The sequence below is a fragment of the Oncorhynchus tshawytscha genome, linkage group LG30 (genome assembly GCF_018296145.1).
Source record: "Oncorhynchus tshawytscha isolate Ot180627B linkage group LG30, Otsh_v2.0, whole genome shotgun sequence".
Classification (NCBI taxonomy): Eukaryota; Metazoa; Chordata; class Actinopteri; order Salmoniformes; family Salmonidae; genus Oncorhynchus; species Oncorhynchus tshawytscha.
Genome location: NC_056458.1, coordinates 49,958,855 through 49,973,854, shown reverse-complemented (window position 1 = coordinate 49,973,854; position 15,000 = coordinate 49,958,855). Strand labels below are relative to the sequence as shown.

At 39.9% G+C, this 15,000-nt stretch overlaps 1 protein-coding gene across 6 annotated transcripts in view; it reads left to right on the top strand.

The window, feature by feature from the left end:
- The window catches only part of LOC112247942 (serine/threonine-protein kinase DCLK1-like), a 149,203-nt gene that overhangs the window by 128,535 nt on the left and 5,668 nt on the right, over positions 1-15,000 (top strand). For all 6 annotated transcript variants that reach the window (XR_006080384.1, XR_006080385.1, XR_006080383.1 and 3 more), the window contains 2 exons: positions 1-18; positions 12,354-12,531. The exon at positions 1-18 is cut by the window's left edge and continues 60 nt beyond it. Coding sequence is in view for 2 of the 6 variants with exons in the window: in XM_042309209.1 (XP_042165143.1) it covers positions 1-18; positions 12,354-12,531 (196 nt within the window). In the remaining 4 variants the exon portion in view is untranslated. The remainder of the gene's footprint in view (positions 19-12,353; positions 12,532-15,000) is intronic.

The window sequence follows — 15,000 nt, the reverse complement described above, 5'->3', positions numbered from 1 at the left end:
CTTCCCTCCCTTCCGCGGGTAAGATCAACTGAATCCTGACTGCACAGTTATGGTGAATTACACAAACAAACTCCCACTGTATACGTAATCCCTTTCCAATCTGACATGTACACTGACTGATGAATCAACGTCTGGAGTGGAATCCAGAGCTTCAGTGATTGGTGCCGTACCCCGTCATGTGGTTGGAAGGAGGTAGTGCTGAATCTCTGAGCCCAGAGAAAGGCTATCGGCATGCCAACAACATCATATGGAACCAGCGCTGATAGGGAGGTGGAAGAGGGAGAGAGAGAGGAAGAGTTTCAGAGTTCTGATACATGGTGGGTTGCGTAGCAACAGCGCTAGTAGCTAGCTAACACCAGTCAGATGAGTGGAAAGCTACAAACAACGGAAGCTATATCTATTTATATCTTTATAGGTTTTTCACATGACTGAAGTCATCTGTGTAAAACCATGGGCCTTGACACTTGCGTGTAACAGGCATATAAGATAGCGAATGTCCTATCCAACTAACGTTGTTAGTTGACAGTAACGTTCGCTAGCTACAAGCTAACAAGTCTGTAATGTTAACTGTATGGACGGCACCGGCACAATTCAATGATGACAATATACAGTAACCAGTCATACATACATACAGCTTCTCATTCAAAGGTGTTTCTTTATTTTTTGCTATTTTTTACAATGTAGAATAATAGTGAAGACATCAAAACTATGAAATAATATACCAGACCCCCTCTGGCCTTATTGATTAAATATACCAGACCTACTCTGGGCTTATTGATTAAATATACCAGACCTCCTCTGGCCTTATTGATTAAATATACCACCCCCCTCTGGCCTTATTGATTAAATATACCAGACCTCCTCTGGCCTTATTGATTAAATATACCAGACCTCCTCTGGCCTTATTGATTAAATATACCAGACCTCCTCTGGCCTTATTGATTAAATATACCAGACCTCCTCTGGCCTTATTGATTAAATATACCAGACCTCCTCTGGCCTTATTGATTAAATATACCAGACCTCCTCTGGCCTTATTGATTAAATATACCAGACCTCCTCTGGCCTTATTGATTAAATATACCAGACCTATACCAGACCTCTGGCCTTATTGATTAAATATACCAGACCTCCTCTGGCCTTATTGATTAAATATACCAGACCTCCTCTGGCCTTATTGATTAAATATACCAGACCTCCTCTGGCCTTATTGATTAAATATACCAGACCTACTCTGGCCTTATTGATTAAATATACCAGACCTCCTCTGGCCTTATTGATTAAATATACCAGACCTCCTCTGGCCTTATTGATTAAATATACCAGACCTCCTCTGGCCTTATTGATTAAATATACCAGACCTCCTCTGGCCTTATTGATTAAATATACCAGACCCCCTCTGCCCTTATTGATTAAATATACCAGACCTCCTCTGGCCTTATTGATTAAATATACCAGACCTCCTCTGCCCTTATTGATTAAATATACCAGACCTCCTCTGGCCTTATTGATTAAATATACCAGACCTCCTCTGCCCTTATTGATTAAATATACCAGACCTCCTCTGCCCTTATTGATTAAATATACCAGACCTCCTCTGGCCTTATTGATTAAATATACCAGACCTCCTCTGCCCTTATTGATTAAATATACCAGACCTCCTCTGGCCTTATTGATTAAATATACCAGACCTCCTCTGGCCTTATTGATTAAATATACCACCCCCCTCTGGCCTTATTGATTAAATATACCAGACCTCCTCTGGCCTTATTGATTAAATATACCAGACCTCCTCTGGCCTTATTGATTAAATATACCAGACCTCCTCTGGCCTTATTGATTAAATATACCAGACCTCCTCTGGCCTTATTGATTAAATATACCAGACCCCTCTGGCCTTATTGATTAAATATACCAGACCTACTCTGGCCTTATTGATTAAATATACCAGACCTCCTCTGGCCTTATTGATTAAATATACCAGACCCCCTCTGGCCTTATTGATTAAATATACCAGACCTCCTCTGGCCTTATTGATTAAATATACCAGACCTCCTCTGGCCTTATTGATTAAATATACCAGACCCCCTCTGGCCTTATTGATTAAATATACCAGACCCCCTCTGCCCTTATTGATTAAATATACCAGACCCCCTCTGCCCTTATTGATTAAATATACCAGACCTCCTCTGGCCTTATTGATTAAATATACCAGACCTCCTCTGGCCTTATTGATTAAATATACCAGACCTCCTCTGGCCTTATTGATTAAATATACCAGACCTCCTCTGGCCTTATTGATTAAATATACCAGACCCCCTCTGGCCTTATTGATTAAATATACCAGACCTCCCTCTGGCCTTATTGATTAAATATACCAGACCTCCTCTGGCCTTATTGATTAAATATACCAGACCTCCTCTGGCCTTATTGATTAAATATACCAGACCTCCTCTGGCCTTATTGATTAAATATACCAGACCCCCAGACCTCCTCTGGCCTTATTGATTAAATATACCAGACCTCCTCTGGCCTTATTGATTAAATATACCAGACCTCCTCTGGCCTTATTGATTAAATATACCAGACCTCCTCTGGCCTTATTGATTAAATATACCAGACCTCCTCTGGCCTTATTGATTAAATATACCAGACCTCCTCTGGCCTTATTGATTAAATATACCAGACCTCCTCTGGCCTTATTGATTAAATATACCAGACCCCCTCTGGCCTTATTGATTAAATATACCAGACCCTCTGATTGAAAATATACCAGACCTCCTCTGGCCTTATTGATTAAATATACCAGACCCCTCTGGCCTTATTGATTAAATATACCAGACCCCCTCTGCCTTATTGATTAAATATACCAGACCTCCTCTGGCCTTATTGATTAAATATACCAGACCTCCTCTGCCTTATTGATTAAATATACCAGACCTCCTCTGGCCTTATTGATTAAATATACCAGACCTCCTCTGGCCTTATTGATTAAATATACCAGACCTCCTCTGGCCTTATTGATTAAATATACCAGACCTCCTGGCCTTATTGATTAAATATACCCCCCCTTGGCCTTATTGATTAAATATACCAGACCTCCTCTGGCCTTATTGATTAAATATACCAGACCCCTCTGGCCTTATTGATTAAATATACCAGACCTCCTCTGGCCTTATTGATTAAATATACCAGACCTCCTCTGGCCTTATTGATTAAATATACCAGACCTCTCTGGCCTTATTGATTAAATATACCAGACCTCCTCTGGCCTTATTGATTAAATATACCACCCCCCTCTGGACTTATTGATTAAATATACCAGACCTACTCTGGCCTTATTGATTAAATATACCAGACCTACTCTGGCCTTATTGATTAAATATACCACCCCCCTCTGGCCTTATTGATTAAATATACCAGACCTCCTCTGCCCTTATTGATTAAATATACCAGACCTACTCTGGCCTTATTGATTAAATATACCAGACCTCCTCTGGCCTTATTGATTAAATATACCAGACCTACTCTGGCCTTATTGATTAAATATACCAGACCTCCTCTGGCCTTATTGATTAAATATACCACCCCCCTCTGCCCTTATTGATTAAATATACTCTGCCCTTATTGATTAAATATACCAGACCCCTCTGGCCTTATTGATTAAATATACCAGACCCTCTGCCTTATTGATTAAATATACCAGACCTCTCTGGCCTTATTGATTAAATATACCAGACCTCCTCTGGCCTTATTGATTAAATATACCAGACCCCTCTGCCCTTATTGATTAAATATACCAGACCCCTCTGGCCTTATTGATTAAATATACCAGACCTCCTCTGGCCTTATTGATTAAATATACCAGACCTCCTCTGGCCTTATTGATTAAATATACCAGACCTCCTCTGGCCTTATTGATTAAATATACCAGACCCCCTCTGGCCTTATTGATTAAATATACCAGACCTCCTCTGGCCTTATTGATTAAATATACCAGACCCCTCTGGCCTTATTGATTAAATATACCAGACCTCCTCTGGCCTTATTGATTAAATATACCAGACCCCCTCTGGCCTTATTGATTAAATATACCAGACCTTCTGGCCTTATTGATTAAATATACCAGACCCCCTCTGGCCTTATTGATTAAATATACCAGACCCCTCTGGCCTTATTGATTAAATATACCAGACCTACTCTGGCCTTATTGATTAAATATACCAGACCTCTCTGGCCTTATTGATTAAATATACCAGACCTCCTCTGGCCTTATTGATTAAATATACCAGACCTCCTCTGGCCTTATTGATTAAATATACCAGACCCCTCTCTGGCCTTATTGATTAAATATACCAGACCTCCTCTGGCCTTATTGATTAAATATACCAGACCTCCTCTGGCCTTATTGATTAAATATACCAGACCCCTCTGGCCTTATTGATTAAATATACCAGACCTCCTCTGGCCTTATTGATTAAATATACCAGACCTCCTCTGGCCTTATTGATTAAATATACCAGACCCCCTCTGGCCTTATTGATTAAATATACCAGACCCCCTCTGCCCTTATTGATTAAATATACCAGACCTCCTCTGGCCTTATTGATTAAATATACCAGACCTCCTCTGGCCTTATTGATTAAATATACCAGACCTCCTCTGGCCTTATTGATTAAATATACCACCCCCCTCTGGCCTTATTGATTAAATATACCAGACCCCCTCTGGCCTTATTGATTAAATATACCAGACCTCCTCTGGCCTTATTGATTAAATATACCAGACCCCCTCTGCCCTTATTGATTAAATATACCAGACCCCCTCTGGCCTTATTGATTAAATATACCAGACCTCCTCTGGCCTTATTGATTAAATATACCAGACCTCCTCTGGCCTTATTGATTAAATATACCAGACCTACTCTGGGCTTATTGATTAAATATACCAGACCCCCTCTGGCCTTATTGATTAAATATACCAGACCTACTCTGGCCTTATTGATTAAATATACCAGACCCCCTCTGGCCTTATTGATTAAATATACCAGACCTCCTCTGGCCTTATTGATTAAATATACCAGACCCCCTCTGGCCTTATTGATTAAATATACCAGACCTCCTCTGGCCTTATTGATTAAATATACCAGACCTCCTCTGGCCTTATTGATTAAATATACCAGACCTCCTCTGGCCTTATTGATTAAATATACCAGACCCCTCTGGCCTTATTGATTAAATATACCAGACCTCCTCTGGCCTTATTGATTAAATATACCAGACCTCCTCTGGCCTTATTGATTAAATATACCAGACCCCCTCTGGCCTTATTGATTAAATATACCAGACCCCCTCTGGCCTTATTGATTAAATATACCAGACCCCCTCTGGCCTTATTGATTAAATATACCAGACCCTCTGCCCTTATTGATTAAATATACCAGACCCCCTCTGGCCTTATTGATTAAATATACCAGACCCCTCTGGCCTCTGGCCTTATTGATTAAATATACCAGACCTCCTCTGGCCTTATTGATTAAATATACCAGACCCCTCTCTGGCCTTATTGATTAAATATACCAGACCTCCCTCTGGCCTTATTGATTAAATATACCAGACCCCTCTGCCCTTATTGATTAAATATACCAGACCCCTCTGGCCTTATTGATTAAATATACCAGACCCCTCTGGCCTTATTGATTAAATATACCAGACCTCCTCTGGCCTTATTGATTAAATATACCACCCCCCTCTGCCCTTATTGATTAAATATACCAGACCTCCTCTGGCCTTATTGATTAAATATACCAGACCCCCTCTGGCCTTATTGATTAAATATACCAGACCCCTCTGGCCTTATTGATTAAATATACCAGACCTCCTCTGGCCTTATTGATTAAATATACCAGACCTCCTCTGGCCTTATTGATTAAATATACCAGACCTCCTCTGGCCTTATTGATTAAATATACCAGACCCCCTCTGGCCTTATTGATTAAATATACCAGACCCCCTCTGGCCTTATTGATTAAATATACCAGACCTCCTCTGGCCTTATTGATTAAATATACCAGACCCCCTCTGGCCTTATTGATTAAATATACCAGACCTACTCTGGCCTTATTGATTAAATATACCAGACCCCCTCTGGCCTTATTGATTAAATATACCAGACCCCCTCTGGCCTTATTGATTAAATATACCAGACCTCCTCTGGCCTTATTGATTAAATATACCAGACCTCCTCTGGCCTTATTGATTAAATATACCAGACCTCCTCTGGCCTTATTGATTAAATATACCAGACCTCCTCTGGCCTTATTGATTAAATATACCACCCCCCTCTGGCCTTATTGATTAAATATACCAGACCCCTCTGGCCTTATTGATTAAATATACCAGACCTCCTCTGGCCTTATTGATTAAATATACCAGACCCCCTCTGGCCTTATTGATTAAATATACCAGACCTCCTCTGGCCTTATTGATTAAATATACCAGACCCCTCTGGCCTTATTGATTAAATATACCAGACCCCTCTGGCCTTATTGATTAAATATACCAGACCTCCTCTGGCCTTATTGATTAAATATACCAGACCTCCTCTGGCCTTATTGATTAAATATACCAGACCTCCTCTGGCCTTATTGATTAAATATACCAGACCTCCTCTGGCCTTATTGATTAAATATACCAGACCCCTCTGGCCTTATTGATTAAATATACCAGACCTCCTCTGGCCTTATTGATTAAATATACCAGACCCTCTGGCCTTATTGATTAAATATACCAGACCCCCTCTGGCCTTATTGATTAAATATACCAGACCCCTCTGGCCTTATTGATTAAATATACCAGACCTACCTTATTGATTAAATATACCAGACCCCTCTGGCCTTATTGATTAAATATACCAGACCCCCTCTGGCCTTATTGATTAAATATATTGATTAAATATACCAGACCTCCTCTGGCCTTATTGATTAAATATACCAGACCTCCTCTGGCCTTATTGATTAAATATACCAGACCTCCTCTGGCCTTATTGATTAAATATACCAGACCTCCTCTGGCCTTATTGATTAAATATACCACCCCCCTCTGCCCTTATTGATTAAATATACCAGACCCCTTCTGGCCTTATTGATTAAATATACCACCCCCCTCTGCCCTTATTGATTAAATATACCAGACCTACTCTGGCCTTATTGATTAAATATACCAGACCTCCTCTGGCCTTATTGATTAAATATACCACCCCCCTCTGGCCTTATTGATTAAATATACCAGACCTCCTCTGGCCTTATTGATTAAATATACCAGACCCCCTCTGGCCTTATTGATTAAATATACCAGACCCCCTCTGCCCTTATTGATTAAATATACCAGACCTCCTGGCCTTATTGATTAAATATACCAGATTGATTAAATATACCAGACCTACTCTGGCCTTATTGATTAAATATACCAGACCTCCTCTGGCCTTATTGATTAAATATACCAGACCTCCTCTGGCCTTATTGATTAAATATACCAGACCCCCTCTGGCCTTATTGATTAAATATACCAGACCTCCTCTGGCCTTATTGATTAAATATACCAGACCTCCTCTGGCCTTATTGATTAAATATACCAGACCTCCTCTGGCCTTATTGATTAAATATACCAGACCTCCCTCTGGCCTTATTGATTAAATATACCAGACCTCCTCTGGCCTTATCCTACTCTGGCCTTATTGATTAAATATACCAGACCCCCTCTGGCCTTATTGATTAAATATACCAGACCTCCTCTGGCCTTATTGATTAAATATACCAGACCCCCTCTGGCCTTATTGATTAAATATACCAGACCTACTCTGGCCTTATTGATTAAATATACCAGACCCCCTCTGGCCTTATTGATTAAATATACCACCCCCCTCTGGACTTATTGATTAAATATACCAGACCTACTCTGGCCTTATTGATTAAATATACCAGACCTCCTCTGGCCTTATTGATTAAATATACCAGACCTCCTCTGGCCTTATTGATTAAATATACCAGACCTCCTCTGGCCTTATTGATTAAATATACCAGACCTCCTCTGGCCTTATTGATTAAATATACCAGACCTACTCTGGCCTTATTGATTAAATATACCAGACCTCCTCTGGCCTTATTGATTAAATATACCAGACCCCCTCTGGCCTTATTGATTAAATATACCAGACCTCCTCTAGCCTTATTGATTAAATATACCTTATTGATTAAATATACCAGACCTCCTCTGGCCTTATTGATTAAATATACCAGACCCCCTCTGGCCTTATTGATTAAATATACCAGACCCCTCTGGCCTTATTGATTAAATATACCAGACCCCCTCTGGCCTTATTGATTAAATATACCAGACCCCCTCTGGCCTTATTGATTAAATATACCAGACCTCCTCTGGCCTTATTGATTAAATATACCAGACCCCCTCTGGCCCTTATTGATTAAATATACCAGACCTCCTCTGGCCTTATTGATTAAATATACCAGACCTCCTCTGGCCTTATTGATTAAATATACCAGACCTCCTCTGGCCTTATTGATTAAATATACCAGACCTCTCTGGCCTTATTGATTAAATATACCAGACCTACCTCTGGCCTTATTGATTAAATATACCAGACCTCCTCTGGCCTTATTGATTAAATATACCAGATTAAAAATATACCAGACCCCCTCTGGCCTTATTGATTAAATATACCAGACCTCCTCTGGCCTTATTGATTAAATATACCAGACCTCCTCTGGCCTTATTGATTAAATATACCAGACCTCCTCTGGCCTTATTGATTAAATATACCAGACCCCTCTGGCCTTATTGATTAAATATACCAGACCTCCTCTGGCCTTATTGATTAAATATACCCCCCTTATTATTGATTAAATATACCAGACCCCCTCTGGCCTTATTGATTAAATATACCAGACCTCCTCTGGCCTTATTGATTAAATATACCAGACCTCCTCTGGCCTTATTGATTAAATATACCAGACCCCTGGCCTTATTGATTAAATATACCAGACCCCCTCTGGCCTTATTGATTAAATATACCAGACCTACTCTGGCCTTATTGATTAAATATACCAGACCCCCTCTGGCCTTATTGATTAAATATACCAGACCCCCACTGCCCTTATTGATTAAATATACCAGACCTCCTCTGGCCTTATTGATTAAATATACCACCCCCCTCTGCCCTTATTGATTAAATATACCAGACCTCCTCTGGCCTTATTGATTAAATATACCACCCCCCTCTGCCCTTATTGATTAAATATACCAGACCTCCTCTGGCCTTATTGATTAAATATACCAGACCTCTCTGGCCTTATTGATTAAATATACCAGACCTCCTCTGGCCTTATTGATTAAATATACCAGACCTACTCTGGCCTTATTGATTAAATATACCAGACCTCCTCTGGCCTTACCCAGACCTCTCTGGCCTTATTGATTAAATATACCAGACCCCCTCTGGCCTTATTGATTAAATATACCAGACCCCCTCTGCCTTATTGATTAAATATACCAGACCCCCTCTGGCCTTATTGATTAAATATACCAGACCCTCTGCCCTTATTGATTAAATATACCAGACCTACTCTGGCCTTATTGATTAAATATACCAGACCCCCTCTGGCCTTATTGATTAAATATACCAGACCCCCTCTGGCCTTATTGATTAAATATACCAGACCTCCTCTGGCCTTATTGATTAAATATACCAGACCCCCTCTGCCCTTATTGATTAAATATACCAGACCCCCTCTGCCCTTATTGATTAAATATACCAGACCTCCTCTGGCCTTATTGATTAAATATACCAGACCCCCTCTGGCCTTATTGATTAAATATACCAGACCTCCTCTGGCCTTATTGATTAAATATACCAGACCCCCTCTGGCCTTATTGATTAAATATACCAGACCCCTCTGGCCTTATTGATTAAATATACCACGCCCCTCTGCCCTTATTGATTAAATATACCAGACCTACTCTGGCCTTATTGATTAAATATACCAGACCCCCTCTGGCCTTATTGATTAAATATACCAGACCTACTCTGGCCTTATTGATTAAATATACCAGACCTCCTCTGGCCTTATTGATTAAATATACCAGACCTCTGGCCTCTGGCCTTATTGATTAAATATACCAGACCCCCTCTGGCCTTATTGATTAAATATACCAGACCTACCTCTGGCCTTATTGATTAAATATACCAGACCCCTCTGGCCTTATTGATTAAATATACCAGACCCCCTCTGGCCTTATTGATTAAATATACCAGACCTACTCTGGCCTTATTGATTAAATATACCAGACCTCCTCTGGCCTTGGCCTTATTGATTATTGATTAAATATACCACCCCCTCTGGCCTTATTGATTAAATATACCAGACCTCCTCTGGCCTTATTGATTAAATATACCAGACCTCCTCTGGCCTTATTGATTAAATATACCAGACCCCTCTGGCCTTATTGATTAAATATACCAGACCCCTCTGGCCTTATTGATTAAATATACCAGACCCCCTCTGGCCTTAGACCCCCTCTGGCCTTATGGATTAAATATACTTATTGATTAAATATACCAGACCTCCTCTGGCCTTATTGATTAAATATACCAGACCTCCTCTGGCCTTATTGATTAAATATACCAGACCCCCTCTGCCCTTATTGATTAAATATACCAGACCCCCTCTGGCCTTATTGATTAAATATACCAGACCCCTCTGGCCTTATTGATTAAATATACCACCCCCTCTGCCCTTATTGATTAAATATACCAGACCCCCTCTGCCCTTATTGATTAAATATACCAGACCCCCTCTGGCCTTATTGATTAAATATACCAGACCCCTCTGCCCTTATTGATTAAATATACCAGACCTACTCTGGCCTTATTGATTAAATATACCACCCCCTCTGGCCTTATTGATTAAATATACCAGACCCCCTCTGCCCTTATTGATTAAATATACCAGACCTCCTCTGGCCTTATTGATTAAATATACCAGACCCCCTCTGCCCTTATTGATTAAATATACCAGACCCCCTCTGCCCTTATTGATTAAATATACCAGACCTCCTCTGGCCTTATTGATTAAATATACCAGACCCCCTCTGGCCTTATTGATTAAATATACCAGACCCCCTCTGGCCTTATTGATTAAATATACCAGACCCCTCTGGCCTTATTGATTAAATATACCAGACCTCCTCTGGCCTTATTGATTAAATATACCAGACCCCCTCTGGCCTTATTGATTAAATATACCAGACCCCCTCTGGCCTTATTGATTAAATATACCAGACCTCCTCTGGCCTTATTGATTAAATATACCAGACCCCCTCTGGCCTTATTGATTAAATATACCAGACCTCCTCTGGCCTTATTGATTAAATATACCAGACCCCTCTGGCCTTATTGATTAAATATACCAGACCTACCTCTGGCCTTATTGATTAAATATACCAGACCCCTCTGGCCTTATTGATTAAATATACCAGACCTCCTCTGCCCTTATTGATTAAATATACCAGACCTACTCTGGCCTTATTGATTAAATATACCAGACCTCCTCTGGCCTTATTGATTAAATATACCAGACCTACTCTGGCCTTATTGATTAAATATACCAGACCTCCTCTGGCCTTATTGATTAAATATACCACCCCCCTCTGCCCTTATTGATTAAATATACCAGACCCCCTCTGGCCTTATTGATTAAATATACCAGACCCCTCTGCCCTTATTGATTAAATATACCAGACCCCTTCTGGCCTTATTGATTAAATATACCAGACCCCTCTGGCCTTATTGATTAAATATACCAGACCTCCTCTGGCCTTATTGATTAAATATACCAGACCTCCTCTGGCCTTATTGATTAAATATACCAGACCCCCTCTGGCCTTATTGATTAAATATACCAGACCTCCTCTGGCCTTATTGATTAAATATACCACCCCCTCTGGCCTTATTGATTAAATATACCAGACCTACTCTGGCCTTATTGATTAAATATACCACCCCCTCTGGCCTTATTGATTAAATATACCAGACCTACCTCTGGCCTTATTGATTAAATATACCAGACCCCTCTGGCCTTATTGATTAAATATACCAGACCCCCTCTGGCCTTATTGATTAAATATACCAGACCCCCTCTGGCCTTATTGATTAAATATACCAGACCTCCTCTGGCCTTATTGATTAAATATACCAGACCTGGCCTTTTGATTAAATATACCAGACCTCCTATGTGTTTCTTATTGATTAAATATACCAGACCTCTATGTTTTGTATAGGAGCAGTGATGACCAGGAGGTGTTGTTTGACCAGATCCTAATGAGGCAGCTGGAGTTCCCTCTCCTTTACTGGGACAATGTGTCAGAGACTGCCAAGGAGCTGATCAGGTCCATGCTGCAGGTGGAGGTGGATCAGAGATACACAGCAGTACAGGTGTTGGAGCACCCTTGGGTCAAGGTGAGTAGAACCTCTCCCCTTATATTCTACTGTACTATAGCATTGATTCACCATCTTGGTCAGCTCTGCTTCTAGCTCATAAGGGCTTTAGTTGTCTTGCGTGTTTTTTCATACAAGCATTTGCCCGTGTATGTGACCAATCACATCTGCTAAATATGTGTGTGTGACCACATCTGCAGCTCTGCTTCTAGCTCATGTGCAGTATTTAAATTGTCTTGCGTGTTTTTTCATACAAGCATTTCACTACCAATCACATCTGCTAAATATATCTGTAAATATGTGACCAATCACATCTGCTAAATATGTGTGTGACCAATCACATCTGCTAAATATCTGTGACCAATCACATCTGTAAATATGTGTATGTGACCAATCACATCTGCTAAATATGTGTGTGACCAATCACATCTGCTAAATATGTGTGTGACCAATCACATCTGCTAAATATGTGTGTGACCAATCACATCTGCTAAATATGTGTGTGACCAATCACATCTGCTAAATATGTGTGTGTGACCAATAACATCTGCTAAATATGTGTGTATGTGACCAATAACATCTGCTAAATATGTGTATGTGACCAATAACATCTGCTAAATATGTGTATGTGACCAATAACATCTGCTAAATATGTGTGTGACCAATCACATCTGCTAAATATGTGTGTGACCAATCACATCTGCTAAATATGTGTGTGACCAATCACATCTGCTAAATATGTGTGTGACCAATCACATCTGCTAAATATGTGTGTGACCAATCACATCTGCTAAATATGTGTGTGACCAATCACATCTGCTAAATATGTGTGTGACCAATCACATCTGCTAAATATGTGTGTGACCAATCACATCTGCTAAATATGTGTGTGACCAATCACATTTGATTGGAACATCTAACATTCTACTCTGTGTGATTGCAAACCTTGTTCTATATAATCTATCTATAGTCCATCTATATAATTTATCTATAGTCCATCTATATAATCTATCTATCTATAGTCCATCTATATACTATATCTATATTCCATCTATATAATCTATCTATATAATCTATCTATAGTCCATCTATATAATCTATATATCTATTGTCCATCTATATAATATATCTATCTATAGTCCATCTATATAATATATCTATCTATAGTCCATCTATATAATCTATCTATAGTCCATCTATATAATATATCTATCTATAGTCCATCTATATACTCTATCTATAGTCCATCTATATAATCTATCTATATTCCATCTATATAATATATCTATCTATAGTCCATCTATATACTCTATCTATAGTCCATCTATATAATCTATCTATATTCCATCTATATAATATATCTATTGTCCATCTATATAATGTATCTATCTATAGTCCATCAATAATCTATCTATAGTCCATCTATATACAGTCAGGCAAAAAAGTATTTAGTCAGCCACCAATTGTACAAGTTCTCCCACTTAAAAAGATGAGAGAGGCCTGTAATTGTCATCATAGGTACACTTCAACTATGACAGGCAAAATCAGAAAAGAAAATCCAGAAAATCACATTGTAGGATTTTTAATGAATTTATTTGCAAATTATGGTGGAAAATAAGTATTTGGTCAATAACAAAAGTTTATCTCAATACTTTGTTATATACCCTTTGGTTGGCAATGACAGAGGTCAAACATTTTCTGTAAGTCTTCACAAGGTTTTCACACACTGGTGCTGGTATTTTGGCCCATTCCTCCATGCAGATCTCCTCTAGAGCAGTGACGTTTTGGGGCTGTTGCTGGGCAACACGGACTTTCAACTCCCTCCAAAGATTTTCTATGGGGTTGAGATCTGGAGACTGGCAAGGCCACTCCAGGACCTTGAAATGCTTATTACGAAGCCACTCCTTCGTTGCCCGGGCGGTGTGTTTGGGATCATTGTCATGCTGAAAGACCCAGCCACGTTTCATCTTCAATGCCCTTGCTGATGGAAGGAGGTTTTCACTCAAAATCTCACGATACATGGCCCCATTCATTCTTTCCTTTACACGGATCAGTCGTCCTGGTCCCTTTGCCGAAACAGTCCCAAAGCATGATGTTTCCACCCCCATGCTTCACAGTAGGTATGGTGTTCTTTGGATGCAACTCACGACGAGTTGAGTTTTTACCAAAAAGGTCTATTTTGGTTTGATCTGACCATATGACATTCTCCCAATCTTCTTCTGGATCATCCAAATGCTCTCTAGCAAACTTCAGACGGGCCTGGACATGTACTGGCTTAAGCAGGGGGACACGTCTGGCACTGCAGGATTTGTGTCCCTGGCGGCTTAGTGTGTTACTGATGGTAGGCTTTGTTACTTTGGTCACAGCTCTCTGCAGGTCATTCACTAGGTCCCCCAGTGTGGTTCTGGGATTTTTGCTCACCGTTCTTGTGATCATTTTGACCCCGCGGGTGAGATCTTGCGTGGATCCCTAGATCGAGGGAGATTATCA